The 26,210-nt window shown below is 36.5% G+C and overlaps 4 protein-coding genes across 4 annotated transcripts in view; 2 read left to right on the top strand and 2 right to left on the bottom strand.

Annotated features, from left to right (window-relative positions):
• Positions 1 to 15,405, top strand: part of LOC134852138 (signal recognition particle receptor subunit alpha-like) — a 394,981-nt gene extending 379,576 nt beyond the window's left edge. Inside the window, exons 6-13 of the mRNA XM_063868433.1 lie at positions 8,301 to 8,466; positions 10,130 to 10,278; positions 10,671 to 10,804; positions 11,270 to 11,356; positions 11,596 to 11,774; positions 12,158 to 12,368; positions 12,832 to 13,056; positions 14,541 to 15,405. Coding sequence (XP_063724503.1) covers positions 8,301 to 8,466; positions 10,130 to 10,278; positions 10,671 to 10,804; positions 11,270 to 11,356; positions 11,596 to 11,774; positions 12,158 to 12,368; positions 12,832 to 13,056; positions 14,541 to 14,722 — 1,333 coding nt within the window. The 3' untranslated portion in view covers positions 14,723 to 15,405. The remainder of the gene's footprint in view (positions 1 to 8,300; positions 8,467 to 10,129; positions 10,279 to 10,670; positions 10,805 to 11,269; positions 11,357 to 11,595; positions 11,775 to 12,157; positions 12,369 to 12,831; positions 13,057 to 14,540) is intronic.
• The window catches only part of LOC134852140 (uncharacterized), a 487,803-nt gene that overhangs the window by 239,765 nt on the left and 221,828 nt on the right, over positions 1 to 26,210 (bottom strand). The gene's annotated exons all lie outside the window — the stretch shown is intronic.
• On the top strand, positions 2,098 to 18,188 carry LOC134852141 (myosin regulatory light polypeptide 9-like). The gene is made up of 4 exons (XM_063868438.1): positions 2,098 to 2,121; positions 16,174 to 16,440; positions 16,910 to 17,060; positions 17,603 to 18,188. The coding sequence occupies exons 2-4, from the start codon at positions 16,237 to 16,239 to the stop codon at positions 17,782 to 17,784; spliced, it is 537 nt and encodes a 178-aa protein (XP_063724508.1). The 5' UTR covers positions 2,098 to 2,121; positions 16,174 to 16,236; the 3' UTR covers positions 17,785 to 18,188.
• Positions 21,553 to 26,210, bottom strand: part of LOC134852136 (uncharacterized) — a 37,715-nt gene continuing 33,057 nt past the window's right edge. The window contains exons 6-7 of the mRNA XM_063868429.1: positions 22,407 to 22,558; positions 21,553 to 21,990 (exon numbers count right to left, since the gene is read on the bottom strand). Of these exons, the coding sequence (XP_063724499.1) occupies positions 21,712 to 21,990; positions 22,407 to 22,558 (431 nt within the window). The 3' untranslated portion in view covers positions 21,553 to 21,711. The remainder of the gene's footprint in view (positions 21,991 to 22,406; positions 22,559 to 26,210) is intronic.

Genomic DNA, 26,210 nt, shown 5'->3' with positions numbered 1-26,210 from the left:
AAAAACCACCTTGACTGGAATCATTTTCAAGGTTTTTGATGAATGCATCTTAGAGCACCATCAGAATTCACAGCGACACATTTCCCAGGCGAGGAATCACAAGTGAGCCGAACTTACTGTCTCGAGAGTTTTTCTGACTACTTTGTGCAACTCTATTATGTCAGAAACATAACTCTCAGGAAAACGACTTGAAAGCTTACTGGCATCAAACGCACTATCAAGACGACATCAAGTTTAGACCCACAACAGTTCTCCGACCTGTTCACGGAATGATGCCTTTTCAGTTTCAGTTATCTGCTGTGACTTGTGATGTCTTCGTTGTACTGGTATCTTGATCTCTTCAAGCTTCGGTATTTTTTATTCTTATTAACAAGGTAACAGCCTTTCTGCTGAAAAATGTCGAGTCCCAAATAACGGAGAGGGAGTGTTGCTTGGGCACAGGAGGAATTTTGTTAGTAACCACATCGAAGAAAAGTTTATTCCCTGCATAAAAAGTCATCTACATGAACGCAAATAATGCCACAAAAATTAACGTTCTGACAACGCAAGTTGAAAATACATGGTTTAAACTTTGCGTACCTAAAGCCAAACGAGAAAAAAAACTTCTTGTTTTACACCAAATCATTTCCATTACGCGTCTGCTGAACTGTATTCGGGTTCGAGCAGCTTTCGGAGCTTCAACCAACGGGCAGATTGTGGCGGTGGCGTAACGTAAACGGATCTTGTCGAGTTAGTTGGCCATCAAAAATGCGCAATTTTGATGCTCAAAACTCCACATTTCTACCCCTTTTTGACGATAATGCTAAGAACAGTCTCAAAGAATCTCTTCTAGGTGTGGACGAATATTTCACTAAAAAGTCGTATTCTGCATCTTGAAAAACCACCTGCCACTAGTCTAGTTTTCTTGTTTCTCTCATCTTTGGTTATGTAAACTCAGCGCAAAGTTGGCCCTCATCTGCAACTTTTTCAAGCACTATTCTGGTTTTATTCATTTTTCCAATACTTAAGACATCAGATGCTAGGATAGTCACCTTCACTTTGAATTTTGTGCTTCGAATCGACACCTTTGGCAAAGTCTATACACTCGTAAGTCCCCGAAACGTCGGTGCCAGATATTCAACGTTGAATCGGTTTTAGTGATTTCCATAGCACATCCGGTTTTGCTTTACGCTTTCAACGTCAGCTGAGTTCTCGCTGATTGAGTTTTTTCTTGTCGTTTTCGCTGGAGCTTGCCAGCAAAGCTGTCTGTGAGCTTTCGTAGTCTCGTTTTCGGGCTCATGGCTTCCATTGCTTACCATTGTATCAGGCTGCTACTCTTTGCTTCTGTGATCTGAAATCGCCGATTCCTTGCATTCTAACGCAATTTGGTGATATGCGCTAGCAACTCTGATGTGTCGGGTCGCTGGACATGTCTCAACCTAGTCTAGTGGAGACTAACACAATTGTGCCATGTCTGAAGAAAGCTTCGCTGCCTGATTATCCAATCACTCTTCCTGGTCCTTTCCACTTGTTCACGAGATGACGTTTGTAGAAAACGTCATCTGGTTAACAATTGGAAGTTACGATTTCGAGGCAACAGACTCAGATATGCGACAACCTGTTGCGAGCTGGAGACCTTCTCTAAAATGGGCTAAAACCACTGTGGTAGGGAAAGCAGTTTTTCAAGAATACAGAGTTGTGGATGTATGCTGAAAACTTATCTGGTGGTCCGTAAACAGTGACGCACGCACGAAACCCGGGGTTTCACAGTTTCCGCCCGCTTGTCAAAATTCAGACACGCAGCACTCAGTTTAATGAATAAATCAATCAGTTGCTTATAAAATTTGATTATCCTAATTCTGCGAGTTCATGCAAGTTCATAGGGACGACATCGTAACATCGAGTTGCCATCGGTAACGAATCAACGCGTTTTGTTTTTGAACTTCCGAATTTCACACAGATGTTACACTCATCAATATAAAGATTACTTTTGTCGTCCAAAGACCTTTTTGGTAATTTTCGCGAAGCTCGTTCAGAAGAGGTGCAGAGTAGTCACCGAATTGGCGATACAGCTTGTCATTATCTTTTTGGTAATTGTTGTGATAAACTTAGCCTAATTGTTGTGATAAACTTATTAAATAGTTTCAGAGACAGAGATGTCTAACGCAAATCAACCAATTGGAAATGATGAACAGCTTGAGGTATCCGAGGAAGCAAATCTACCGAACCTGAGATACCAAGATCAGACTCCGATACCAAAATCATTATCAAACCCGAAGAGACCAAATGAAGTTATGAGTCCATTAAACGAGCAAGAAAGTAAGAAGCAGAGTATTGACATAGAAGAAGCTGTCGAAAATGCCATCAACACAGCACTCCCAAAAATTCTAAAAAAAAAAAAAAAAAAAAAAAAAAATTCTGGAAAAACTAAAACTTGATTTGAAGAACGAATTGCAGACAGTCATAGGAAATGCAATAAGAGCCGAATGCGCAAACCTTAAGAAAGAAATTTGCGAAGAGCTTAACGACGAAATGAAAAACAGCGAACTCAGAAGTACCTTAAGGACCCTGTGCGAGACTGAACAGCAGGAAACATACAACAGACGTGACAATATTCGAGTACTGGGAATAAACGAAACTAGTAGAGAGCAGCCTGAAGAGACAATCAAGAAGATTATATCCATCTCTAAGGAGATTAATGCAAAGGTAGAGGAAGGCGATATTTCAATTGCTCATCGATTACCAGCCAAAAATGTAGCAGCCCGCCCTATCATTGTGAAGTTCTCCAGGCGCATAGCCAAAGTGGAAATTATGAGGAAAAAAAAAACCTTGCGAGACAAGCCCACCACTGAAAATGTTAAAGTATTTGAAGACATCACCAGAGCACGAGTGAAGTTTCTGAAGCTTATGAAAACTGACAAGCGCATCGCATCAACATGGACCAGAGAGGGCATGATTTTATACACTCTCCAAAATAATGATCAAGTGTATAGATATCAAAATATTTTCCATGCTGCATCAGATCTTGGTTACAGTTACAATGACACCATGAATTGTTTTCGTGACTGATAATGTGAATCCCTCAATTGTGCTTAATAATGAATTATCCCAAATTACCTGTTATAATAATCAATCTGGTCATAAAGCGGATTTCTTTAATTTTTCTGTGCTACACCTAAATATCATGTCTTTAAAACCACACTATGAAAAATTGGAAGCACTTATTTTAAGTCTTGAGTCTCCACCTGATATAATTTGTTTAAGCGAAACATGGCTAAATGAAACAGATGAAGGTAAAATTTACCTGATAAATGGTTATAACCAATGCCTTATGCAAAATCGAAATGGCATGAGAGGAGGAGGAGTGATGGTTCAGGTACATAAAAACTGTAATTTACTGAAACAACGAGATGTCACATTTGAAGAGGCTTTATTCGCGGAGGTCGAAAAAAACAATTACAAATTAAAAATAGCCGTCATCTACAATCCACCAAGAATAAACAAGTTACTCTTTACTGACAAACTTGAACAGTTTCTTGAAGATAATAGCACACATTCTGACCCTTTCATTGTATGTGGCGATTTCAATATAAATACACTGCAAGAAAATCAACTCACCATTAATTACCTGAACGCTATAAACTCGAATGGGTTTGAGTATTTTGCATCAGAACCTACTCGTGTATCATTAACAACATCAACTTGTTTAGATCACTTCATCTATCAAAATATTGCAAATCCCAATTCCACGGTGTTAGAACAAGAAACTATATCAGACCACTATCCAATCCTCTTAGATTGGTCAATAAAGCAATGTAAAAAAGATATATCGATAACATTCCGTGATACATCTTTTCTGAGGAAGGCTTCAAAATGTAGAGAATTTGAAAATGAATTACAGCGTGTGTTAAGTGAACAGGAAGAAATTCTCATGGGTACCGAAGATCCCAGTGAGTCTTTTAATTTATTCAAATGTATCTTTGAAAATGTCCTAGACAAATTCGCTCCGCTAAAGGCAATTTCACCAAGAAGCAAAACTCAGCCACCATGGTTCAACAATGATCTTAAAAATCTGCGAAATAAGCGCAATGCAGCCCATCGAAGATGGAAAAATAATCCTGAAAATCCAGAAACCCTAGTGAATTTTAAAAAGCAAAGACAAAAGTTTGAAAACGCCGTTAAATGCAAGAAAAGAACACATTACATGAATAAATTTAGACATTGCATTGGAGACTCAAGACAAACATATAAGTTACTCAATGAATTAAATTGTAAGAACTTAGCCCAATCAAATATTCCTGTTCTAGATTCATGCCTTCAAGTCCAAGAAAATCCATCTAATAAAGATATTGCTGACAAATTCAATGATTTCTTCACTAACATTGGAGAGAATTTGAAAAAAGAGTTGCCTAAAATAGATCCACCATGCTTACCCAAATTAAATCACTCCATGTTTCTTTTTAAGGTAACAGAACCAGAAATACACCAAATCATCTCTCAATTGGACGATAAATCGACATCTGGGGATGATTACGTCAGTAACTTAATTGTCAAATCTTCTAAAAATGCTGTTGCTCCTTTATTACCAATACTTATTAATGCGTCTTTTTCTAAAGGTGTTTTCCCTTCCGAGCTTCGTAAAGCCAAAATTGTTCCAATCCACAAAGAAAAATCGCGGCGAGATGAAAACAACTATCGGCCAATTTCTTTACTAATAGTTTGGAGCAAAATCTATGAACGCGCAATGCACAACAGATTATATTCTTACTTTGAAAATTTATCCCTTTTATACAACAAACAATTCGGCTTTAGAACCAAACATAGTACAATAGATGCAGTAGCTGAATTGACAGAAAATCTAAGATTGAGAAGTCATACAAATGAAATTTATAGTTTTTTCTTGGATCTTAGGAAAGCCTTTGATACTCTCGATCATCAAATACTACTAAATAAACTGGAATCTTATGGTATAAGAGGAAATTGTAACCGGTGGTTTCAGACCTACTTATTTGAACGGACTCAACGAGTTTTAGTAAATGGACAATTCTCTGATTGGAAGAAAATAACATGCGGTGTTCCTCAAGGCTCGATACTGGGACCTTTGCTTTTCCTAATTTACGTAAATGACCTTCCATCAGCATGCAAATCAGTTGAAGTAACACTGTTTGCAGATGACACCAACCTGACGGCAATTGGTTGCCAAATAACTCAAATTAGAGAAGATATTGGCAAGCTGGATCGTTGGCTTCTCGCCAACAAGTTAATAGTTAATAGTGATAAAACAAATCAAATGAATATAAAAAGTGCTTCCAATTATCGCTTCAAGCTTAATTCTTCTAACATTATACTAAAACCCGTATGCAAATATCTAGGAATTTATATAGATTGTAAGTTATCTTATCAAACTCATATTAATAATGTTAAAATGAGACTCGGTAAACAATGTGGTATTATATCAAAACTGAGGCATTACGTGCCGCTTTCACAATTACTAGAATACTACAGAAGTAATGTTGTTCCTATAATACAATACGGAATTCTGATTTACGGTTGCTGCAGTCGAAGTTCACTGGAGTGTTTATTTCTTTTACAAAAGAAAATAATTAAATTTATGTTCTTTCGAAAGAAAATGTACTCCTGTAATGACATTTTTCTTAAATACAATTTTCTATCGGTTTTCGAATTGCATGTATACGAATTGCTCAAATTTGTTCTGCGCTCAATTAATTCCTTTCATTCAGAGAGTTTCCTTAACAATTTGTTTGTTTTTAATAATCGGCAGAGACAAACAAGAAACTCAAAATACAATTTACTATTAGAACCTCTTTGCAAGAAAAGATTTGAACGTTTTTCTATCCGATATCGTGCTTGCAAGCTTTTTAACTTATTGAGACTGCAAAATATAATTCCTGAAAATATTGAAAGTTTTTCTGAGACAAAAGTAAAAGTGTTTTACCATAATTTCAAAAATACATTTTTGTTGCAAAACGACGAACTAACAAAACTTATCTACGATTTGTAGTACTTTTTCCCTTTTTCCTTTTTTCTTTAAAATGATTATCGTTGGTTAAATGCTACCAGGCAACTGCTCTAGCTTCCGATTCTCGTGCTAAAATATGAAGCTCTAAATCCTTGTAGTTTAGGAGATATGGCCATTTTTACGATTTTTCGAAAAATATTAAACACTTAGTAAAAAAAAAAAGAAAAAGAAAAGAAGAAAAAAAGAAAAAAATTATTTTTCTTAAAAATTATTTTAAAACTCACCTGCGACCGTGAACCTGGTTGTCTTAAGTTAAAGTTGATGGGCTCTTTCAGTAACGCCAACAAAAAATCTTAACTTACGGAAGTAAACCTACTTCAAAACTTTTTTTTTTTTTTTTTTTTTTTTTTTTTTTCAAATTTCGTTTTTTTTTTTTTTTTTTTTTCATTAAATATTAGTGTTAAATCTTTATGTTTGAACAACTTAAGGGTAGACCCTGGAGGACCTTTAGGTCCCGTTGTCTATCCTCTCTAAGTCGCATCATTTAACTTAAATTATAAATATATTCAATGTTGTATTTAATGCTGACTAGAGAAATAAATTCTTTCTTTCTTTCTTTCTTTCTTTCTTTTTGTTTGAAGCACGTTATCATCGCCAATACATCGATCTCAAGTTTACCTGGAAAATTAGAGCGTATAATATGCCCGGAAATCATTACCTCAAATTGGAGCCACTCATTACTGTCTTTCCTTTTCACGAGAGATCGCTCAAGGTCAAGCACGAGTTCAGCAGCTTTCCTTGACTTTATGCCGAGGAACGTCGGCAGAGTTTCCGATATAACCTCACATGCAATTCTGCATTTTATACGGCATTTCCTTAATTGTTCTCGTGCACGCAATGTCTAAAATCGACAATTCCTTGCGTTCTAACGCAAGTTGGTGACATGTGCTAGCAAATGTCAGAAACAGATTTTCGTCGCTACACTCATTCTGGCGTTTCGATGGTAGTTTTTGCGTCGAGTCAGAATGGCGATCTGGGCAATCACGAACATAGTGATTTCAAGATCCACAACATGAGCACAGTGTCATTTTACCTTGTCTATCAAGAGGATTTTTTTCTTGCTGTCGTCGTGGGTCATGATTTTGCCCATTCCCTCTAAAGTTTTTCCGCGGTGGATACACTGCTTGTTCGTCCAGAAAGCAGTTACTTCTTCGCTTTAAGCTAATTGTGAAACAAACGAGGTTTTTTTTTCATAACTGGATCATTGTTTGCACTGCTGTCCTTGACAAGATATGCACGACTGAAAATTCGTCTCAACGAGGCTTTCATAAAACTATAATCGATGGTGTGCGCACATGCATAAATCAATTGTCGCTCAGACTGTTTCAAATTTGTCCCATATTGGAGCTTGCATGCTAAAACCGATTCGGGTAACTTCATCGAAAATCGCTGTATTCTGGAATAAATTGTTCGAAGTCTTGTATATACTCCAGGACAGTTTTTGTTTCATGTTTTACTGCTTCGAATTTCACATAAGCCTCGAAGTGCTGGTCTATGGTTTCTTTAACAAAAACAACCTTCAATTTAGCCAGTATTTTGTTAAGCTCTTTTCTTGCATTTAGTTTTTGTCGAGTTTCCAATGCAATATCTCGTTTTTTTCCCCAGTGAGTTTAAGCACCGCAACAGGCCCATGCTTGGCAGCTTCAAGATCGGTAGCAGTTTCCCAAGCATTAACTTTGTTTTCCCAAATATCGTAAGGCACATCACTCTCCAAATCTTCTTCTGAATAATTCAATACAGTGAAATCCTGCCAATCGACGCCTATCTAACCTGGGAATGCTGATTGAAATTTTTATTCGTATCTGCCGCGCTGCTCGTACCTGAGATATAAGTTTGAGAACTTGGCTATATATGGTTACGCCGTCTGGTTTGTCGGATTTTTTGCCTTCAAGATGTTTGAAAATTTTTCGATTCCCTTATCAATTTGACCACCGTAATAATGCAACCTGATAATGGTAGCTAAAAATCATACCTGTGTAAACAGAAGTACATCAAAAAACTGTGTCTTGTCACTTATAGCTCGGTGGCATCATTATTTCGCTCGTATTTTTTTGTTTGAAATTAAATAGTTTTGCGCTGAAAGTTTTTCTACACTTAGTTTTTTTTGCAATTTCTCGTTGACGGTTCATAACCACTTTTTAATCTCGATGGATACTCTTTATCATAGAGGCATGTATTTTTAATTTGGCCAAAAGAAAGATCTACGCTTTTTAGTCTATTCGTGAAACTAAGTCAATCACGTGGGGTTTTTTGCGGAGTTGAGCTTTTGATTCATTTCTAGCAAGTCGAGACCGAAGGGGAAAGAGGGTCGCGTGTGGCCATATGGAGGCGCCAAAGGAGCTGATAAAGATCTGGACTACAGCAAGCCAAGGTCAGCACGGGGCACGGATGACTCACTCTCGAATGGAGTTAACGGGGAAGCAAATGGAGATGACACCGGGACTACGGTTGGTTGAAATTGACTGACTCTATTTATTGTTGCGGGCGTAAATTTGGGCAATGAAATAAATGGGTACCACTTGCAGTCTTAAAGATATCCCATTACATGATATTTTATGAGCAATCAATCATCCTCTGTGGTTTTAGTTCCTATTGACCAAAATGGCCTTGCCATTCGATTTCGAAGATGCTAATAACATGTCCGTGCTGTGAGGTTTTGTTTTGAAAAAGGGTTCGCGTATGAACGGAACTAATTATCTATCACACTACTGTTTCTGCCGCAGAAGCAAAACTTAGAAGTGATGCTCGAAAGAGCAAACTATATTCAGAGTAATGAACGTAGTGAAGACTCTTGTATAGGTCTTGGTAATTTTTTTTTTCTAGAAAAAGTCTTAAAATGCTGTAATAACTACTGGTGTGCATTCATACATATCAATGCATTTATAAATCATCTTAGGTATATATGCACTTTTTGAGTTGAGTTGAACTTCATCTGTTGAAAGTGACCTTAATAGCACTCTCCAAATACAAACGTGGAAATGGCGCGAAAAAACGTCAACGATTTCTAGTTGCAAAAGTGGAATTTAATTTTTAGATATCCAGCGGAATAAAAACTTTACCTATTGATCCAGTTTTCTCAAGTTGGGTTTATGTTATCAAAAAAGCGCCAATTGTTCTAGAATTTCAACGAGCTTAAAGGGCATCTGTTTTTTTCCTGGAAATTCAAAAGTTGAGATTTTTTCAATAAAGTCTGTTTTTTTTCTGTTTACTTGCGTTCATTACTTTTTTCCAACGGTCAGTTGGCTATGTTTTGATTTTATCTTTACAAAATTGATTCGGGTCCGATCGAAAACAATCATTTGGCAATCGTATAATTTAAATCACTTAATTATTATCACTTATTATTAATGCCGTTATTACGAGTTATTGTTTCATATATCTTGTCCATTCAGCATCAACTGAGTGCCCTGAATATTTTGTAAGAACATAATTTGTGAATTTGTGTCAGTGTGTCCAGTACAATACAAATCATGACTGCGATGCATTTAGATGGATTAGTTGTTTGAACAACTAAAGCTACTTGACTGTTCAAAGCAACTGAAATTCCATTGAATGATGTTTGAGCAATCATAATGAACTCAGAATTCATACAGAGATTTTATTGCGGGTTTTGTTAGATTCATCGGTTTCATGAACTTGGCCGCTTAGGATAAAACGGTATTAGCTATTTGGTTTTTATCTTTCACAAAGGTGGAAGATTTTGATGAAAAGTAGCGTTTTTCAGCGAGTAATGCTGCTTCAAGTTAGTATGTATCGGCGCTGTAGGAGCTTACTAATGTCTGATTTTTCAAGTGAGGACTTTCCTTTCTAGGCGATCAATCAAAGATATGGATTTTTGAGGCGACTGTAATAGTGTCCACCCCCCCCCCCCCCCCCCCCCCCCCCCTATCCTCCCCACCCCCACATCTGTTGAAAAATGCTCCAAATTAGTTCATCGGCGAAAAAATAAATGAGTTTACTTAAAACCCAGGTGTATCATTTGATAACAAAAGGTAGTTCATTTATTGTTTCTGTGATTATTATTATCTTCGGCTTGTAGTTTTTAGGCATCTATGGTTGATGACAACAGTTTTGAATTTGACTCGATTTTACAGAAATCTTTAACTTTAGAACTCCTCGCATGTCGCAGTGGGATCCATGAGGGGTCAGTTGAAAGACTTGGACACTGAAGTTGATGAGTTTTCCGACAGCGACAGGGGAGAAGGGAGCGAAGACGAGGCTGACTCGGGTAGCATGGAACCCAGTGGCGACAGTAAAAGGTCAGATGCGCTATATAGTTGGTTTATTGTTTGGCCGTTTTTTTAAGCGCTTTGAGTTAGCTTTTGCAATTGTTTTGCTGTGTACAGTTAGTTAATTGATCTGTTTATGCCAAAAAACGGCAGTTTAAAAAATGCAAAATGCAAACTTTTTTTAAATGGTCAAAACTGTATTGTTCAAAACTCGAATGACAGTCGATATGCAAAAACTGTGATGTTCAAAACTCGAATGACAGTCGATAAGCAACTAAGTTTTCCTAGCTCGAGTTTTTTTTTTATTTGAGATTTAGAAATTTGGATTGTTTCGTTTTATGTTCGAGCACGCTACTTTCCTTGATAATTTATTCTTTTCTTTTATTTGAAAATAATCCATTAAACGCTCAATGCATATTTAGACCTCAACCTTCGGCATCTTCGAAATCGAGTGGAGGGGGTCTTTTTGGAGTGTTCAAGGGCTTAGTGGGAAGCAAAACGCTCAACGAGGAGACACTGGAAGCACCTCTAGAAAAGATGCGAGAACATCTCATAGGTACGTAGAGGGGAGTACCTTCCCTATTTACACAAGTTATATTACGAGTTCAATTTTCCGACTCAGCTGACGTAAGTTCGTGCTCAGCAAAAGTTCTGAGCTTCACTATATGTTTATTGCTGTACTTCTATTTCTATTTGGCTGTTTAATAGCATGTGTTTTGTCCGCTTTATTGATAGCTTTGGTATTCGGAAGTAAGCAAGGTGCTATGGTGCAGCTGTGAGAAATTCTGCGCCTTAACTCTGGAGTACGGTGCTTTGAAGCTGTTTTTTTTTTCATAAACAAATTGTTCATGAACTAAAGAAAAGGCAAATTTGTTCTTTTTCTCAAATAGTATTTATATTTTACGAAAAAAAGTTCGAAACTGGAATAAATTAAGTTTCTGTTTCCTTGAGTTCATTAAGAATTTCCCAAGTGTTTTTCGTCATGTTTATTACAGTGAAGTGTACGCGGAGTATTTTCTAGGGAAGAACGTGGCTTCTGAGGTTGCGGATGCTCTGTGTAGTTCAGTGGGACTGAAGTTGCAAGGCAAGACAGTGGGCTCATTCAGCAGTGAGTTTTCTAATTGGTTTCGGTTTAGTCCAGAAAAAGGCTTCTAGTTAATTGCTTGCAATCAGATTACTCTTGCAGCCTTAGGACCAGATGGCCACATTTTCGCTAGAACTGCTAGCCGCTGTTCCGATGTCTTTTTAAAAAAATTATTTATGTTTTTTTTGTTTGAAGTAAAATCAGATACCTTAAAAAAATTTTATAGGCAAGGATTTGAACGAATCTTTTGTTTTATTTTGCAGCAATTGCGAGCAGTGTCCGCTCTGCAATGGAGGAGTCCCTGACTACGATTCTGTCTCCGAAGCAGCGGATCGACATGTTGAGAGATGCACAGGCCAGATCCGGAGGTCCCAATGGAAGACCATATGTGGTCACTTTCTGTGGGGTGAATGGAGTTGGAAAGTCTACCAATCTCGCCAAGGTATGCTTCATGTTAAAATGCAGAATTGGTATTTTTCATCTTAAAAAGTTCTAAATTTGCGGCAATTACCTCAAACTTCAATTAGGCAGAAACAAAAACAGCCGCGTTGCTCAAAAAACTAAATGCCAACTTGAAGACTAGCTGTATCTTCAAGTCGGCAGCTAGTTTTTTAGAGCGATGCATTGTTTTTGTTCGCTTTGTATGTGAAGTGAAAATTTGTCAGTATCAAAATGAAGCTACCTTATTGTGCTAATTTTTCTGCGCAATCGGTAAAATTGAATCACAATTTGAGAAACAATAAGAAATACAGCCAATCCATTAAGACAAAATTAGATTTTTTAGTATTTCATAGGACTGTTAAATAGTGTCTCGCGTGTGTTCAGATCTGTTTCTGGCTGATTGAGAACGGCCTGCGGGTGCTAATCGCCGGCTGTGACACATTCCGAGCAGGGGCAGTGGAACAGCTGAAGACCCACTGCAGAGCACTCAACTCCCTCCATCCCCCTAAGAATGGAACAGGGGTGATGGTCCAACTGTATGAGAAAGGATATGGAAAAGATGCCGCTAGTATTGCACAAGAAGCTATCAACTATGGTAAGGAATCTTGGTTTGCAAGAGTTATAGTCTATTTTAACAGTTCTTGTTGAAACATACTTTTTTCATGCCTATTTAAAATTTTATTTTTGATACATTATATTTGAGCTACTGTGCCAAAAGCTTTGTTACGTGTGACGGAAAAACATAGTTTTGGCTAATGTGGTTTTTTGAATATTTCATAAAAGTGAAGACGATATTATTGATGTTTAAGCCCGATGCAATAAAATTGTCTCATTCAGCAGATGTGGATATTATACTTTCAAATATTTTCTGAGGTTCGCAGGCAAACAAACTCAGGCAGTTTAAGTTCGATAGCACTGATTCATCTCAACTAAATTCAAGAAAAACTTCTGAGACCTTAATTATGATGAAGTTTCGTATTTCATTATTGGACTTTGATGAGCCGTTTCATCTTAAAATTATGATTTATGAAAACTGAATTTAAGATTGAGAATTTCAGCTAAGAGTACGAAGTTCGACGTTGTGTTGGTGGACACAGCCGGGAGGATGCAGGACAATGAGCCCCTGATGAGAGCACTGGCTAAGCTGATCAGTGTGAACAATCCAGACTTGGTTCTGTTTGTGGGGGAAGCACTAGTGGGCAATGAGGCCACTGATCAGCTCATGAAGTTCAACAGGGCATTGGCTGACCATGCACCTGTCAATCAAAATGGAGTCAACGCAGGTATGTCGCATCACTAAATCAAATGTATCAATTAATCTTTCACCATACTTTTTCTATCGTTTTAAAAAATAATAAACTAAGAAATAAGAAATTGCTTTAGCAGGCCTTGTTTTTAGCGTTAATTGTCCTTGTAATAAGCAAGGGTATTGCAATCGGGTAGTAGAATTTTTTCCCGTAAATAATTTTGGTCACATAATGGTCAAATTGTAATCAGCATGGTTAATTATTTAGCATCGTTAATCAATATCATGGTTACTGTATTGGCCTTGTGTTTACGGTAAGAGTTGCTTGAATGATTTTTATCAGATTTGAAGTTTTTCGGTAGATTTTCGGCTCTGAGATATGAAGAATATAAATCACCCTCTTAAGCCTTTCGCAGTACAAATAGAAAAATTACACAATCAAGTATCCAGCGCATCTCGCGTATAGGTAACACATATTTTTGAGACGACAAATGCTTGTGGTTCCAGTTCAGCCGGATTCTGTTTTTTTAACCTAGGAATGTTCTGTTTTTTCTTGCAAATCGTCAGTCTTTTTTTCGGCTATTTTCCAGTTGCACGGACACTTTTTGAACATTCAGCTTCCTCAAATTTTTGAAGGACACTAGTGGAAGTAATTGAGCTCTAATTTTTAAAGAGTAATGAACGTAGTGAAGACTCTTTTATTGGTCTTGCTGATTTTTTTTTCAGGAAATTTCCATTCAGGGCATTTACATTGTTAAAAGAAGGCAAACACCACTATTGAACTGCAAAAGTGTAAAGGTCGCGCAAAACTTGATCAAATTCTAGCTTCGAAAATGGAAATTAATTATCAGATTTTTCAGCGAAATAAAAGTTTAACGCATTGATCCAGTTTTCTCAAATTGGGTTAAAGTTAGCAAAAAAAAGTGTCCGTAATAAATTGTTCTACAAATTCAAAGAGCTTTAATGCCATCTATTTTTTTCTTCAAAATTCAAAAGTTGAAGTCTCTTCAAAAAACAAGTCAGTTGTTTTCAGTTTCCCTGCGTTCATTACTCGTTTCCAACTGTTAGTTGGCTATGTTTTTAAGTTCACGGCTTTCGTCCCAATTTCTGTCTGCGAGTTTTTTTGTGCTGTTTGTGTTGTATTCGAAAAATTGTGCTTTATGGTTGTCGACTTAAACTATGTCGGCTTGTTTCCGAATTGGGTTTTCCATTCAATACGTATAAAGCACTCGTGGCACTTTAACCAGTATCTTTCTGTTGATTTTCAGCTAATTGGCTGTCGTGTCGGTTATAATTTTGTCGGATTTTCTACCTAATATTTTGTTTCTTACAAATTTTCGGTTTGGTTTTAAAGATCGATAAGACTCCGGCTCTATATTTTCGAATTCTCAATATCAACTTCACCAGGTTCCCTTGAAAAAACTTGAAATTTAATAATGAAAAAACTTTTTCCATGTATCCGTTCATTAATAGTAATTCACAACAGGTTGGATGGTCTCCGGATTTTTATACCTGTTTCAGCAAGGACAATAGACGCCATAGTGCTGACTAAATTCGACACAATCGACGACAAAGTGGGCGCCTGTGTGTCGATGACTCACTCCACTGGCCAGCCTATCTTATTCGTGGGAACAGGACAGACATACACTGACCTGAAAGTTCTGAATGTAAATGCTGTGGTCAATGCACTGCTGCGAAACTGAGAGGCCTTGAACTCAATTTGAAATGAAATAGTACTTTCCTACGGACGAAATCCTGAGGAAAAGGATTGAATAGTAAAATAAAGGAGGACCCTATTTCTCAGAATCTGAAATATGCGGAGAAAAAGAGAGAGTTGTATCGTTAGAAATCAGAAAATTATAATTGAAATTATCCTTAGGACAAAGCTTAGAATATTCAAAACCATTAATACATTTGGGAGTGGTGCATTCAGAAGCAGAAACAAAATAACAGCAAAAATGACCCTATTTTGGGTTCGATGTGCAGTATACTTATTTATTAATAGAAGTATGAAACTAAACGATCAAAGCTGCAATGGAATCAGCAATCTCTAATCCCTGTCAAAATGTTTAGAAACTGAGTGCATTATATAAATTCTAGTTATCGAGATTTATTATCATTACTAGCAGAATGAACCTTGAAGGTCAACGAATTTTAAAATCTGTGACATCAAAATACGTCTTGGTTGAAAATATTGTCTTCTGATTTTTTCATATCTAAATAAATGATACAATAAGTGCTAAATATTCAATTCTAAATTTGACCTGTTTTTGTCTGTTTTGATCCATCGATATCGGTGGCTGGAGAATTTATTATGTAACAGCTGGTATAGTTTCGATATAATGGTGATTGATTTACGTAGTGAAAAACAAAATTAATAGAAAAATACTGTTGTTTAATTCTCCAAGATTCACTGCGTACGTTGCAGCTGTTGGGAGGTTTTCATATAAAACATACCTATATATAAAGTATTCCTGGAATGAACAATTTTGTTCATGTTATTCCGAGGTAGCTGAGTTTCACTGGTCATTTGTCGACGTTTCGACTCCTTATGGTAAAGTTAATTTTATCTTTCATGATACCAAAAAGCCAATAACAAAACGACAGATTAGATTCGAGTGTATGCATTTGTTCTGACTCAGAACTTACCTTCAAACTCAGACTAATCAAATGTTAGATTCTCTATAAAGAGTCTGAAAGAACACTCGTGAAGTCGAAATGGCGTCAACTGATCCACTGCGAATGTTGCTATGTACAATGTGTTTATTGTTATTGCTTTTATGGGTTTTCCTTTAATGTCGAAAATTATATTGTGCTTAATTGTAAATTTTTACTATTATATGATTCATTTGCTCCTATGTTGCATCCCAAATAAATTCGGTTTCCCTTCTTCGAAAAAAACACGGAGTGGGAAAAGTTAAAGATTAAGCTCAACCTGAGTCATGGTGGTACTAGTACTGATCCGAACTAAGATTTAAAGGATGAACGTATCAAAGTGATAGAATCAATGCAGGTTAAAGGAAGCTTATCATCACTAAAAGACGATTAGAGAAACCGTTTCCTTATTTTTAGGCTAGTTCACTCCGTTATTGTTCCACGTAGGAAACTGCTAGCTTTAGAAAAATATAAAAATAATATATCAAAAAACTTTCAGATAATATAGTCAGTTTCATAATTCTAACTCGAATAAACCAGAAGAGATTATTTGTTGTTCATAATGGCCTCAGCAGTGCACAGAAAGAGGCCAGGAGCAGGAGGGAAGAAGCAACGAGCGGCTAGACAGACCAGTAATGTGTTTGCCATGTTTGAGCAGACTCAAATCCACGAGTTCAAAGAGGCATTTAACATGATAGATACAAACAAAGATGGATTCATTACTGCTGAGGATTTGAGAGAGATTTATGGAAACCTTGGAAAAGATGTTAGTATCGAGTAATAATCGTTGTCGTGCTTTCATGTTTCATTTTTTGGCGCGCGATCCCTTTTTCGTGGGTTTCATAGTCGGGTTTAATGAGTTTTTCCATCGAAGAGTAAGCTTATGATTTTCGAAGCAACACAAAATTCATCGAACAAGATTTAGCGGAGCTGCTATTTTGAAAAAACAATTAATACAGTTCCTCAGTAATCTAATCACAATAGAATATTAGAAATCTCCTGTCAACAGAATCGCATACTTATGCTTAAAACCAAATGCGCTCTTGTTCAATCTCTCCCACAAGTATACTCTTTCTAAATGATCTCTCTCCCCCTTATTAAGTAGAAGTTCGGAAGTTTGTTTTTCGAAGAGATTCTTTCAATTATTGGCCTAAAAATATTGGCAGCTCGGTTGTTCTACAAAATGGACCTGCCCATTAATGTAGTGATAATTTATAAAAGCTATATGCCCTTAGGTGTCGGATGAATTTCTGGCCTCTCTGCTGTCGGAGGCCAGTGGTGCCCAGATGAACTTCACCATGTTCCTCACTCTATTTGGAGAGAAATTGCAAGGCACAGACCAGAAACATGTGATACAGAACGCATTCGCATGCTTCGACGAGGAAGGTCAGTCAAGTGATTTTAATATGCAACTGAACTGAGCACAATGAAGACACTTGCTGAGCTTTGCCATCGTTTGTTTTTGTTCAAGAAAATTTACAATTCGTGAATTTGTAATTTTTTTAATCAGTAATCTCAGTATTTCGCGTCTTAATTGAGCGCAAAATTAAACATTTAATTTTGCAAGTTACTTGTAAACGCAAAAGTTTTCTGCACACAATCAAACAGTTTGCATTTTGCTAATGTGCCAACATAGCATAGATTTCCTCTTATTAACTGGTCTTGTACTCATTTGGATATTCAGACCTAATTAACATCTCCCCACCTAAAGTGTTTTAGTGTGAATGGGGATGTTAACTTGGCTCTAAGTTTCAGCTAATTTAATCAAATTCTTTTCACGTACAGTCAATTTTAAAATCCAAATCAAATAGGGAATGGATGATCTTACTTTTGTCTATTCACGGGGGAGGATGTTATTTTGATCCAGCTGTTCAAGGCGCGAACAATGATGTATCTTTTCTATTTAATCGGCGTTTATCTGTGTCCAGGAACTGGTCTAATCCACGAAGACAAACTGAAAGAAGCCTTGATGACGATGGGGGAGAGATTTAGTGAGGAAATGTGTGATGAGATCCTCCGGGATGCACCTGTAGATGAGAACGGGTACCTCAAGTACAATGAGTTCGCAGAGATTCTCAAGTCGGGATCCAAAGATAAGGACGAGTTGTAAACTACATTAAGATTATGTCATCCATCGGCTGTTGCATAATGAGTAATGTTAAATAAAAAATGGTTTCTTCCGTAATGTGACTTCAAAATTGGCACCGGGCCGTAGATTGAGTTTGAGATTGTCGCTTTCTTAAAGTTCATCGAGTATCCAATCAAGAATCAAGACCTGTAACGGAAGAAACTGTTGTAATTTGCTACGGCGTTTAACTCTTGTAACGGCCTCTAATTTAGTTATAATATCAAAATTGTTGCCTCGATTTAATTTAAACATCTCGTATACATGATTAAATTACTGGTGCACTTGAAGTGCAGAGCTAAGATTGTTCAATAGTTTTATAAAATTTTGACTGATGTTCACCAAATTTTTGTTATTAAAGACTTTTCTAATCAATTCTTTTTGGCTTCTTTTTCTTTAATCGATTCGTTAGATGAGAGTTGAATATTTGGGAAATATTAATGAACGAAGTGCGTTTTAGCTTCGTTGGTTTGGGTTTTCTTCATGCTTGACTAAAGTACTTAGTTCCGGTGGCGTCTTATATGAAAGATTAAACGAATGTTGGAAAGTTATTGTTTGCTAATCAGAATAGAGCATTCAAAAATCTAAGGGGGGCGCTGGTGAATGTATCCGCCTCTCCGTCGGATGGAGGCCCTCAATGATCCGTGCTCATTGTTAGCGGGTGACGCAGCTTTACCCATCCCAGAAAAATAGCCGAAAAAACTGCATTTAATGAAGAGTGATGAACGTAGTGAAGACTTTTATATAGGTCTTATTGTTTTTTTTTCAGGAAAAAGTCTTAAAATTTTGATGCACCTAGGTATAATGCACTTTTTGAGTTCAATTGAAATTCATCAGCTGAAAGTTACGCAAAGAGCACTCTCCAAATACGAACGTGAACTTGGCTCAAAAAAACGAACGATTTCTAGTTTCGAAAGTCGAATTTATTGTTAAGATTTCCAAGCGTATTAAAAAAACTTTACCTATTGATCCAGTTTTCTCAAGTTGGGTCCATGTTGTCAAAAAAGCGCCAATCATAAATTGTTCTAGAAATTCAAAGAGCTTAAAGGGCAGATGTTTTTTTTCTCTGAAATTCGAAAGTTGAGATTTTTCAAGAAAGTCAGTGTTTTATGTTTACTTGCGTTCATTACTCTTTTCCAATCTCCGATTTGCTATGTTTTTAACCAGGTGCACAACAACAGTTATCGTGGAGAACTGAACAGATCTTTGTTGGAGCTTTCTTTTAAGGAGAACCCTCTTAAAGAGAGTTCAACTAGACTGCTAGTATATCAGGGCAAAGCATTGAATATGTCGACTGCACTGTCATTGGTCGCGAATAGTTTTTGGTAAAAGAAAATGGTGGCATACTATAATTTGGGAACGGTTTTGTTCTGTGGGATAATTCGACACGCATAAATAATTCGCTTTCACTTAAGCATTATGAATAAAATAGTTGAAGCGCGCATAAATTAATCCAGAGTACGGTCAAACTCGCTATTTTCCAACTCCCATAACTTCGCAAAAAATGCTTGGAGGTAAAATATTTTTCTATATTTTGATTCAGAGAGTTGAAAACTTACTTCGATCGCCAAAAAATGACTAAAAACTACGCCAAGCATAAATGTTCCGTTTTCTTCGAAAGTCCGAACAAAAATCTCATGGAAATAGTGAAAATTTCTAAGTAACCAAATAAGTCTAGGCCATTAAATTTTATATTGACCGATTTCAAAATAAGCAGATTGTTGATGCGTATATTGCTGAATATTCGGTGACCGGCTTACACGCATGCGTGCTGATTGGAATGCGGCTATTGCCGCAATAGGAATTGAGATTCTTTTATTTGCAGACTGCTGCATGCCGCACTAAATAAAAATTTTTAATTGCACATGCTAAGATGCACATTTAAGTCGCTACGCCCCCGAGTTTTCAAATAGCCAGATCAAACACTGATGGGAAATAACTTTCTATTTCACAGATCAAAAACTATTCAGCGAATAAGAACTTCTAATGATTCTGATTGGTTGAAACTTACAGCATTGGGTCCCTTCATCATGAAAACAGTCACCGTGAATTCCTTAGGACAAATTAAAGGTATTTTTACTTTTATGAAGGAACATGATTTTCAATTTTTATTCAGTTTTCATCTTTTAAAACGCAGAACTGGAAACTCTTTTTAAGCGCAAATGCAACCTGGTGGTTTTCTTGGTAATCGTTTTTCGAGTTGGTTTCTGTTTTTTTAAAACAGTTTGTCGTTCTTGGTTTTGTTGATAACTAATAAATTGTTTCATATGGTTGAATTGTTATGCGCTACCTACTCCTCAAAAAGTTGTTCTGCAATACCAAATATAACGACAGAATTCAGAGTCGCCACGTTTGAAAACGAGGCCTTTTTTACTGAGTGTTATAAAACATCAGGATTGTAACATCTTTTAAGAAATGAGTCGCTGTAAAGTTGTTTATTTTAGTGGGCTGATGAAAGATTTGCAGCTATTGTTTTGCATCCGATATTCGGGGGTCAAAAATTGATCCAATTGGCAATGAAAACAAGACTGTTCGTATCAGGGCAAATCCCTGAAAGTTCCGACTGCATTTTAAGGTCTATGGAGCAGTAATAACGTGAAGACGCTAAAAGTAATAAAAAGTAAACTGAAGATTATTTTAATAAAAATTTAAATGTAAGAAAATAAAATGAAATTTTTTTTCTACAACTTGAAATTTTTTTAAGTAAATCATCACCCCACACGCCATATTATGTACAAAGTGATAAATTTCGCTCGTACTAACAGTTAAGTTAAGGCAAACAATCTTGCTTCAACTAATTTGGAACGATTTCTAGGACGGATTAAATATCAGCTTACGCATTAATAGCGCGAAATATATCGCGCGTTTTTGTCCCAAAATGGCGATCTTTAAACACCCTTAACTTAACGATCAATGAAGAAATATCGTTTCGAATTTAAGCTCAGGACAACAATACCCTATGAATGATTTAAAAAAATCCGTCAAAAATGGCTAGTTAAAAAGTCGAAATTTGTCTGAAGAAAAAAACCCACCCCGAGCACAAATATTCCGTTACTTTCGTATCGAAAGTCGGAACCAAAACCATTATTCAGAGAGTTAAAATGTTCATGTAGAACTGTTTTGAAACCTTTTAAATGTATCAAAATGTTTTGATTTATATTTTAAATAACCCTGACAGACATAAGTATCACCAATTTAAACTCGATTAGCTGATTTAAATAGACACAGTAGTTTAATTTGGACTGCAGTTGAAATAATGTAAAAATTATCAAGAATAAACAGGTTTATTATGGCTGACTTTATGGGAGTTAAAATATAGGGAGGGGCTCATGAAATAGGGGTTAAATTGACATGTGGTAAAACTTGAGTAGAAAAAAATACTAGTAATTGGCTAGTAATTGCGACTCAAAAACGGATTGCCTGTGCGTTGATCTTTATTTGAATTTTTTATGGGCGAAAGGTGAGTTAATTTTGGTCGAGCGATTCAATCAAGCCATTGAACTGCAATGCTTCTTTCTGAAGGTCTCTGTTGAAGACAAGATTTTTGAAAAGAATTTTTTAAGATAAGTTTTTTTTGTATTTTGAAAAAAACTGTTACGGTTGCTAAAATTATCAATCCGTTATGCATGTTCGAAAATGATTTCGATAATTTTTGCGTATTCATCGTTAAATTGAAAATGAACTTTATATTTTAGTTTTGACGATGGACATAATAATGTAAATGTTCTCCAAAACTGTTCTCCAACTCTTTGACTGCTATTCTTAACTTGATTTTTTTGAGAATCGCATATGCACATTTTAATTGATAATTTTGCTGTGATTCAGAACTTTCAGATTTACTAACTATTTACACAATGTACAAAATAAAACAGGCGCCATTCCCTGAGAATAGTTGGTCATATCAGCAGCTGATTATTCAACAGAATTTTCGTCTTCGATATCGTAATCCACGGTTGGAATTCCAGGAACCTTATTGTTTGACGAACTCGACACTCGTCTCGGTTTTTCTTCTGGTACCACTTCAGTTTTTTCGTCCTCGCTCTCGTCGAAACGAGTGGACTGTTCGGGTCCAACCATATCCGAAAAGCTCGGGTACTCCTTCCTTGTTGATGGGTTTTCGCCATCACTGACGTGGGATTGTCGCATTTGAAATTGGCTGTACTCGTTGTCTATTGGCTTATCGTCGCCCACCTGAAAAAAAATTATATGCGTTTTTTTTTTACAAATATGTATGCTCAGCAAAACTAGATTATTTGCTCAAATGCAAAAATTGATTTTCCGCGCAAATTTACAAAGAAAAGGCAGGTCGGAAGTTTTGGAACTGTTGTCTCTCACTTAACCAACGAGCTAGTTGCGAGTCGAACAATCAACCTCTTGATTCCGAGGCAAAGATAATCAGGATCTTCACTTTTGCTCCCCGGATAAACTTGAGATGCAATATCAGTTGCCGCTAATTGAAAACTAAATTACTCTTCATAAAAAAAAACGTAAAATAAATATCGACGCTCTTATAACAATAAAAAATTGATTGGAGCTCAAATTTTTTGATCTGCAATTTTGCCAGCGTAAACTTTGACCGCTTTTCTGACATGTAAATGGTGACTTACATAGTAGGATCTGCCTGTTGAACCGATGGTGCTGATTCCACCCTCAGTTTCCCAGTCGTATTTGAGGAAACAGTAGACGACTGTGACCACAATGACGATGAGAAGAATCGTCACGATCAATGAGTAGACGATTAAGAAGATCATCCAATTGCCTGAAGCAAATTTTATCAAACGTAAAATAAACAAAAAATGTAAATTTTTATGGTAATTAAAATCGGTTATGTTTAAAATGTTAGAAGTAAAATTTTGCTGTGGAAATTGAATTATTTCAATAAAACAACGATATTGGTTTGAGCTTTTAAACTGAATGGGTAGAGTTGGAAGTTCATTTAGAGAGGGGCCGCCATATCCATTCCCGCCGCACAAAAGCCTCCTATTGAATCACTTTACTACTTTCCTTTTTGACAAGGCAACCTTTTAAAGCGGCTTTGCAGCCAATAATTACTGTTTTGATGGTACAATGGTTGGAAATAAATAGATTTGAAGGGAGCGCTTTTAGAGAAAATCAAAAAATCTTAGAAAAGTAATGTGAGTTTTTTTTCGAATCTTGGAAAGTTTTCAATTTTATTATGAATGCAACAATAGCTGTAGTTTACTGAAGATATTTATATATTTTTTCCAAGTTAAGTTTGTCTTTCTTCTCCCAGCAAACACAGCGCAATTTTTTAAAAACATTTTTTTTTGTTTATTACTGGTCAAGGCCTGTGCTACTTGCACGGGAAGGGGCTATCTTTATTATGTTTCTTGTCATTGTAATTTTTGAGTGTACAAAACAGTCCGATACAAAACATTCCGAAAAATTTTCTCAATTAATAATAACTTTCCAGCAAACAAAGCAGGTTGGCCAGAGTTGTCGTTTGTTCAAACAACATAAACAACAAAAATTTTAATGTTGTAGTCGCGCCAACGTGTTGCGAGCTTGCCAACAGAGGGTAGGACTCTATACGAAAAGTAGACCCAGTTATCGCCGCGAAGCGGCGCGCGTCTACCAGCACCTTAAACCGGACTAATTTACATATTTTGTTGGTTTGTTTCATGACTGTTTTTTAGATTCGTTTCATGATTTGTTGGACTTTTTTTATATTGGACGGTTTTTTATGGGACCGTTTTGTCTATGCACCGTAATTTAACCCACTTTGTTCGCGCTTAAATTAATGACGTCATTATAGCGCGAAAGTGAAAAAGCTAAAATTAGATTTGCTTAGACAAAAGGCCTTGAAAACTACTGGTTTGTCCGATTAAGGTCAGTTTGCCATCAAAATGTTTATAGATTTTTGAGATTGTTGAAAAACCGTATGATAACATGTTAACCGGAAGATGTTTGCCTTATTTTATATTATCTTTATATTGTCATATTATCTGTTTAAATTGCCGATAATTTACAGATGTTGAACCAGGTTTTTTAGATCTTACAGGATACGAGAGTGCGCCACATTTTGGTCCGCCGACCCGGACCGTATTCTAGACATTAGATATTCTGGACCGTATTCTGGACATTAGATATTCTGGACAGTATTCTGGACGATATTCCGGACGATATTCGTACACCCGGACACTTTGAAAGTGCTTCTTGATCGGTGCAGACGGCCATTTTGAGCAGTATTTTTGGAACCTGAGAGATAGCCAACGAGAACCCAAACCCAATTCTACTTGGTTTGCCCATCTCAAACAGCTAAGTAACTTGAGCCGAAAATCCTCGAGACAATTCATCGCCTCTGTAGCTTATCCATTCACACAACTTCACTCATTGCATGAGAGAGCGAGCCAAATTCCCTTTTGATAAAGTCAACACTCTCAAGCAGGTTTTGACAGGAGAGAGCGGATACAATAATCTTCCGAAGCCAACCCCCCAAGGGCCAGTTAGACAAAGCAGGCACCCAAGTTGGGGCTGTCCCGGACACAAAAGACATCCGTTTTTTGTGAACATCCATATTGGAGGTGGAAGTGGTTAGTGAGACGGATGAACTTTTGGAGGGAGACCTGATTGTGGATTGTGGACATCCGTTTTTTGTGGACATCCATATTGAAGTGTGGATTGTGGACCCATTTTTTCTCGACACCCGAAGTTTCTGTGGAATTTGGATTCTACCGGTGAACGCCTCTACAAAACTTGTAAGACTAAAAAACCAAAACTTTATCCATTTGTGCTAACTTGATCTGATGCTTTAAATTCTGATACGAGGTTTTTTGATGGCAAAATCGTAGCCCCCAATTTTTCTCGATACCAAAACCTGATCAGAAAATTTTCTGTGGGTTTAGGAAAAAACCGGCCTCATAAACCTTAATTACGTTATCCTAACACCTTGTTTGTAAGCTCAACACCGTATCGAAAAAAAAAGACCAAAAATTTTGAAAAAAAAAAAATTGAAAATTTTTGATTTTTTTTTCCAAAATTTTAAAGTTTTGCAAATTATTCAGCAAAGCGCCTAGTTTCATAATAATTTAATTTAAACGACCGAGTCGAGTTTTTTGCCCCAAGTTTTGGACTTTAAAAAAAAAAAAAAAAAAATTCAAAATTTCGCAAACGCATCAGGTTATTGTTGGAACTTGAAACGTTGGGTGAAAACGTGGAAAAAATTTTCGGAAAAAAAATCGAAAAAAAAAAAATTTTGGAAAATTTTCGGAAAAAATCCGAAATTTTCGAAAAAAAAAAAAAATTCTGAAAAAACGCCGTGTTTATTCTTGAAACGTGGTGCAGCTAACTAAACTAGTTCAATTGGATAAAAGTAGCCGTAGTCGAGACCCGTAGCGTATTATTAAGCAAATCGTCTTACCTTTTGCTACAACCTTGTTAGCTCAGGGTGTTGCGGGAGGTCAGGTCGCGGTTTGCTTGATTCCCTCCCTCTTAAGTTGATTTAAATCATTAAATGTTCATACTAGCTGCTAGCTCGCTGCACCACGCTTTGAAAAAACTTTCCCCCGCTTCGCAAAAGCGTGTATCTCAATCGTGTTTAGCCATTCCCGGGTTAAGTTTCAACCATAACGCAGTGAACGTCCGTAAAACTTGTCAGTATCAACTTGATCACTATCTCTTAAACCGAACCGACATTGTTATTTGGCACGACGCTGTTATTAACTCTATTAGTCGACACCGTAGTAATAACTTTAACGCACTAACTCCTAACCAGCTTAAGAAGATTCTTTTAAACTATAAACGTAATATTTATGCAATCGTTTACTGTAAACGTGTAGGCACGGAAGATATATATATAGTAAGTTGAAAGAGTCAGGTATATTAGTTATTAACATAGTAACAGACCTGATATCTAGAAGGAAGCAGAACCTCACTGAGTTAGGACAAAAGTACTTAGAACTACACCAGGATCCCTCTCTAGAACTGAAAACGTTTACGATCCTTAGGCGTTATAGCAAGAATTTGAAGTATATTATTTCAAAGAAAAATACTCCTAAGCCAGGAAAACGCAAGCGGCAAGCTAATCGAAACAGAAAAAATGCTGAGCAGCACTAGGAAATAAATAAATTGCTTCTCTAAGGTGTGATATTGTTTAATGAGTCAGAATATAATTTATCAATACTAAATATAAGGTCTTAAATTAATTATTCCCTTTTTTTTCTCTCAAACTGAGCAGTTGAGCGGTTGAGTAGAAGTGAACAAGTTTAAAAGTAATCAAAATGACAGAACAAATTGAGTTAAAATACCGACGATTGATGAATGGTCGAACATCACTAGAAAATGAGCTTTCCGTAGTTCACAGTCGCATAACTGAGAGTTAGAGGGACCAATTCGGAAAACAAAAATAAACGCTTTAATTGAATCTTGCGAGAGTATTCTCGAAAAAGCAT

Source organism: Symsagittifera roscoffensis, chromosome 7, assembly GCF_963678635.1.
Source record: "Symsagittifera roscoffensis chromosome 7, txSymRosc1.1, whole genome shotgun sequence".
NCBI lineage: Eukaryota > Metazoa > Xenacoelomorpha > Acoela > Convolutidae > Symsagittifera > Symsagittifera roscoffensis.
Note: the sequence above shows the minus strand (reverse complement) of the source record. Positions and strands in the feature narration are given on the sequence as shown.

Excerpts from the sequence above, each read along its gene's own strand:
- LOC134852141 (XM_063868438.1), top strand. The coding sequence starts at position 16,237 with ATGGCCTCAGCAGTGCACAGAAAGAGGCCAGGAGCAGGAGGGAAGAAG. Across the intron at positions 16,441-16,909 it reads ATGGAAACCTTGGAAAAGAT|GTGTCGGATGAATTTCTGGC; the intron begins GTTAGTATCGAG and ends ATATGCCCTTAG. Across the intron at positions 17,061-17,602 it reads CGCATGCTTCGACGAGGAAG|GAACTGGTCTAATCCACGAA; the intron begins GTCAGTCAAGTG and ends ATCTGTGTCCAG.